Source organism: Helianthus annuus, chromosome 13 (genome assembly GCF_002127325.2).
Source record: "Helianthus annuus cultivar XRQ/B chromosome 13, HanXRQr2.0-SUNRISE, whole genome shotgun sequence".
In the NCBI taxonomy this organism is placed as follows: domain Eukaryota; kingdom Viridiplantae; phylum Streptophyta; class Magnoliopsida; order Asterales; family Asteraceae; genus Helianthus; species Helianthus annuus.
Window position 1 is genome coordinate 142,291,638 of NC_035445.2, and position 5,976 is coordinate 142,297,613.

The 5,976-nt window shown below is 29.1% G+C and overlaps 1 protein-coding gene across 1 annotated transcript; it reads right to left on the reverse strand.

Annotated features, from left to right (window-relative positions):
• Nucleotides 1-2,550: 2,550 nt before the first annotated feature.
• Nucleotides 2,551-3,641, reverse strand: LOC110903315 (protein SPIRAL1-like 5). The gene is made up of 2 exons (XM_022149348.2): nucleotides 3,243-3,641; nucleotides 2,551-2,841 (listed from the first exon to the last, which is right to left on the reverse strand). The coding sequence occupies exons 1-2, from the start codon at nucleotides 3,501-3,503 to the stop codon at nucleotides 2,767-2,769; spliced, it is 336 nt and encodes a 111-aa protein (XP_022005040.1). The 5' UTR covers nucleotides 3,504-3,641; the 3' UTR covers nucleotides 2,551-2,766.
• Nucleotides 3,642-5,976: the final 2,335 nt, after the last annotated feature.

The window sequence follows — 5,976 nt, forward strand, 5'->3', positions numbered from 1 at the left end:
TATGTGTCCCCGACCGCAACGCGGCGGGTGTTATTTCTAGTTTTATACAATTTTTAAGATGATATATGAAAAGGCCTAGGTTTAATTTTCTACTCTCAATATTTTTTTTCACCCCCCCCCCTTGATGTGATAAGTTAAACCTTATGCATAACTATCTTATAAAATTAATCTCACATGTTTGTTAAATGCTAATAACTCGTGATTTTTTTGTCTTACTAATTACACACTTTTACGTATTTTTTATCATCGACTTATTCTCTTTAAGAAACATTACTTTTACGAATGAATAGAACTATCACATCAAATTCATTTTTCATAGAAATTCTAATTTTTTCAGTAATGGTCAAATCTTGGGAAGTCAAATATAAAAGTCTAGATTAATTTTTTTAACTGGCTTAAATCATATCAAATCCACCTTTGACGGGCTCGAACCCTTGACTTTAAGAAGGTTATAGACGAAGGAATTTCGGTTCATGAGTCGAGCAAACCAACTATGGTTGTTTGTCACAATATTTGTCCTGGTTTTTCATTTTCCTTTTTTTTTTTGAGTCTCATAAATCTAAACATATTGTAATTAGTTATCTTGGTTTTAAATTGGACCAACATGTCTGCCTACCCACCACACAACGTACGCCAAAAAAATTCCCACTATGTCTTATGAAATAGACAGTAGACATACAAGGTTCGAACTTAAGAAGTGGACTTTGATTTTTAAGATTAGCATATCTTGTGTGTCCAGAATTAGTGAAGGTGTTTTCAATCACAGAAAAAAGCTTGAATGAGACATTTGTTGGGGTTTCATTGAGAGGGTATGTTTGTTTTGAGTCCCATTTTGTGTTGGTGGGGCGTGTTTCTTTAATGGCCTTGTTTATTTAACCAAAAAGTTATGGTTATTTAAATAGGTTTGAAACTAATTAATATTTCTGTAAGTTATTTTTTAAAAAGCATTAAATGGATTGAAAATTAAAATTGCGTTAAAATATCATATTTTATATAGGGATTCTATATATTTATTCGAGTGAATTTCAAGGATTGTCCTTTATCTTTATACTCATTTTCAGACGCTGTCCTTTATTGTCACATTCAAAACTTACATTCTTACAAGCCTTTAAAAATAATAATCTTGGCTAAACTTATATTCATATAAAAAGATTTGATCACACTTATATAGTATGTGTAAAAATAAAAAAAAATGATGCATATATAGAAACCAAATTAGTTTCTTATGAAATTGTTTTTATCCATAGTTCTAGTTACTTTGTCGTACTTAAGATAACACGAAAATCCTTTAAAAATAAGATCGCTGTAAATATGATTTTACATATTTTTAAACATATGAAACACAACAAATAATATGAACTAGAATTTTTTGGCGTTCTACATCATGGTTTATATAAGATTAAAAAATGAACTGTTTTATATAATAAAATTAAAAATTAGCATTCTAATGATAATCCCACTGTTATGGTATTATCGGCAGAATTATAATTACTAGTGAAGAACCTACGCATTAGTCGACAATACATCGTTGGACTCATTTTTCAATTATTTATCAATTGTTTCAATTCTTGTTAGGATCTGAATTACTTAAAAGAATTAGTAATAACATGACTTATGCTTTTTTTGTTCTAATTTTTTGTTTAAATACTGAAATTGAATTAAATAACAAAATTATATTATAAATACAAATTACTAAATATCTTTGTTTGAATACCAAAATTGCATTAAATAACAAAAATTATATCAGAAATACCAGAAATGCTCCCAATAGGTGTCTTAAATTTAAATGAAATATTAATTTTATCATAAAGAGTTCTATTATAAGGTAGTATAGATATAGATATAGATGATGAGATTGGAACCCTAGAATTTGTTTCTTTAGATTGTGCTAAAACACAATAAAAGGAAATGAAATTAAATATCATGAAAATAGAGCTTCTAAACGTATGTGCCCATCTTCATAACTTTAACTCCTAAGACCATAGGTAATGGTTAATGCCTACTAAGGGGCATTTTTCACCACATCATCATCATAATGCCCTTTTAAAAAGGTGTAATGGTTAATGCCCATTTCATTTATTACTTTCCATTATTTTTCTTCTCTTTGGGCATTATTATAGAAATGCCCCTCACTCTTCATGCCCCTATAATGCCCATGAGTAATGGTGTAAGGGCATTATCAAAATCTTTCATGCCCTTATAAAGCCCCATTACATATGGTCTAAATATCGATCATAATTTGCTAAAAAAAGATATTGATTTATGGGAGTTAATATTCACACACCTCTCATCTCTATCTCTCTCTCTATATACATATATATGTATAAAGAGAGATAGAGTATAAAAGTATTAGAAATAAAATTTAAGGGTGTGAAAATGGTAAGAGTGTTTATAAATTCAAGATTGCCAAATGATGCACCAGAAAGATCAATGAAACATTCACAAACTTACTTGAAAAAGATTGTAGTTCTCCATATCAATGTTGCAATTTTAAACTGTAGTTATTTCGAAACTACAATAAATTATTTTTATAATGTTTTTATATACCGATTTTCTTCAACAAGTAAATATTATGACAATAATACACACATTCGTTACAAATTATTAGTCATGTACGTACATGATTATGGCACACTCCAGCTTTAAAAAGCAAACACAAAGCAGTACACTCTTAATTGAAAACCCTAATTAAACATATTCGGTCACTTCTATAAGCTTAAGCAGTAAAACATAATAATACATCTAAGTTTGAGCTTATATAAATCATCACTTATCTCCAAACAAGTAGCCAAGAGATGAATCTCCACCCGGAACCGATTTAACCCTAGTTGACGGCCGGTCCTATAATCATCGGAAAATAAGCAAGGTAATCAAAAATATTTTGGGTTAGTAGGTGGGTTAGGATTCCGCTAAGTACTTTTAGCCTTTAAGGCGTATTTTGAAAGTTACTGTAATTTAGACAGTTTGCTACCCCTGCAAGCAAACTCGGCAAGTTCGCTTGCCTGACCAGCAAACTCCATATAGTTTTTACCAAACTTAATTCACCCGTTGTTTACAAATTTTTTTTTTTTCTAAATCAGACTCTATATATATATATGGAGTTTGCTTACCACTGCTTGGAGATAGCAAACTGCCAAGAAGTACAAGAACTTCCAAAATAACACCTAGAATAAATCCTTAATCCAAATAGGGTATGAAATATTGGTGTTTTTACTTATGTAACCAAAAGATAAGAGACTTACAGTCACTAGAAAACCTGAGGACTTATCACCATCCCCATGATATATGTAATTACTAGAAGAGCCGGTGTCATCTTTCTTGTGAGGAGTTGGTAGTTTTTCTGGCAACTTCTCCTCCTTATCGGTGCCGTAAGGCGGCATACAAACCGGAGATACTGGAACTTTAGATTGATCCTTTTGTTGTTGCCCTAATAAGTCATCAGAACCAAACAAGTAACCTAAAGAACTTTGTCCTCCACCAGAACTTCTCCTTTTGTTCATCATTGAAACCCAACCCTAGAAATCTCAGGTCTCTTATTTGTTTCTTTTATTTTCACGCTATAACCTAACTATGAACATATATAGACATAGAAAGCATATATGATTTTCACCCTCTAACCTAACTATGCACATATATATGGACATAGAAAGCATATATGAGGGACATCTACCTTCTACAAATTGACGTTAAGTTTGTAATTATTTTAATCATTTTTGAATTTGAATATGTAAATATTATCAACGAGTAAACTGCAAAAATGGTCTTTGATCACTTTTGCCACTTTAATCCAAAACTCAAATCTTTTGAATCTGGGTCCCTGTGGTTTCAATTTTGTTGTCATTTTCATCCAAAAGTAAAATATGGTTAGAATTTTCAGTTAACATCCAGTTTTTTTTTTTTTTTCCTCCCTTTTAATGAATGGCAAAATGGTCATTTTTTTTAATTTGTTATAATAAAACGTTAAAAGACCATTTTACCCTTCATTAAAAGAGAGGAAAAAGAAAAAAAAAAGTGGATGTTAACTGAAAAATCTAACTAGATTTTGTTTTTGGATGAAAATGACAACATAAATTAAAACCACATGGCCAGATTCAAAAGGTTTGAGTTTTGGACTAAAATGAAAAAAGTAATCAAACATCAGGGACTATTTTCGCAGTTTACTCTATTATCAACACTTTATTTTATTCCTTTTTTGTGTTTGCTTAGGTGCTGGTGGGGGATTGTTGGTTGGTTGCTTTTGTTTCATCACTTCAAATGTTTTGGTGATGGACAATTTGCCAAATTAGCGGATGTTGTTTTAAAAGAAAATTGAACGAATATTTGTTACAATGTTGTTTTAAAAGAGAATTGAACAAATATTTGTTACAAAGTATTACCATATATGTTAGTTAGGTTGCGGTTAAATATATATATACTAGGTTACAACCCCGTGTATTACACGGGATTAAGTCAATAAAATATTAAATTATTAAATAAGCAAAAAAATAATAAAAACATTGAAAAGGAAATACTAAAGAAAAGAAATATTCATAAATCTATATCTATACTCTATAATAAAAGAAACCAACTTTGGGACACTTGTCATTGTTCTAGAGCATCCTAAATTGTAAATAATTATTATTTAATTTAAATTATTAAATACCAATTAAATTAATATAAATCTTATCAACCCTAAATTATTGGCATAAACTTAACTTCAAATTGTAAACCTTATCCTAACTTTCCTGTCAACTGACTCGGCGGGGAATTCGTTCTCTTACTCATTGCCAACCAGTTACTCCCCTGCCTTGGCATAAACAGGCTAAAGTGTTGTTTGTTTAGCTCTTAATGGGCTCTTAATGGTTCAGACCTCTTACCTCTTATTGGTTCATAACTTAATGGTTCAGACTATTTGTTTTGTGAACAGATGTCTGAATGGTTAAGACCATTAATTTGAATTAGTTGGTCTGATATTTGCCTCTGAACGGTTAAACATTATACTGACTCTTAATGGTTCAGATCTCTTACTAATTCAGCACTTAACCATTCAAAAGTTGCCAAACAACCCCTAAATTTCCTTAAGACTGCTTCTAGAACATCTCTATCCTTCTATGGATACTGTCGACATTACTTGTTATGAGGCGAGGATTGCCACCAGATGACTTCACTTGAGACATAACTTCTTCAGATAACTAAACTTCAAGTCTTAGCTACCCGAAATAAAATAAAATAGAATAAGGTATAAAATTTTATTTAGTTACTATCAACATTTCTTATTTTAGAATAGTTACCTTAATTTTCGACCTCTAAATATATTTGTTAAACTAACCAATATTTTTCTGTTAGATTAGGTATCCTAAACCTTCCTACAAAATCAACTTTTACCTTAAACATTTTAATTTATAAGTTATAATAATGATATTTTTTATTTAAACCTTTCCAAAGATAGATTTTACGAAAGTGTTATATTAGATTTATAATGATGATTATATCTTTAAATTACTTTACAATTTAAACATGATTATCTGTTGTTTTAAAAAAACGTAAATAAACAGGTTTTTTTACTGATTTCGTCCGTATAATACACAAAATTATAGCCTATTATTTAAGAAAATGAAAAAAAAAACTAAGAACCTAATTATGTATACAGTTTCTTAAATTAAACTAACAAACAATAAACAAAATCTAAAATTAATTATGTCATGTGTCTTATGAAATCTTTTAATATTAAATAAATTTAATATTTTATATTCAAAAAAAAAAAGAAACGTTAGAGATTTTGTTGAAAAAAAAGTATATAGGCGATTTTAGTATATTGAATTGAATATTTTATACTCAATGTGAAGGATAAGGTTTACAATTTGAAGTTAAGTTTATGCCAATAATTTAGGGTTGATAAGATTTATATTAATTTAATTGGTATTTAATAATTTAAATTAAATAATCATTATTTACAATTAAGGATGCTGATAAGTGTCCCAAAGTTGGTTTCTTTTA

Coding starts and splice junctions, on each gene's coding strand:
- LOC110903315 (XM_022149348.2), bottom strand. CDS start 3,503: ATGATGAACAAAAGGAGAAGTTCTGGTGGAGGACAAAGTTCTTTAGGT. Junction 2,842..3,242: donor CCTCAGGTTTTCTAGTGACT/GTAAGTCTCTTA, acceptor CGATGATTATAG/GACCGGCCGTCAACTAGGGT.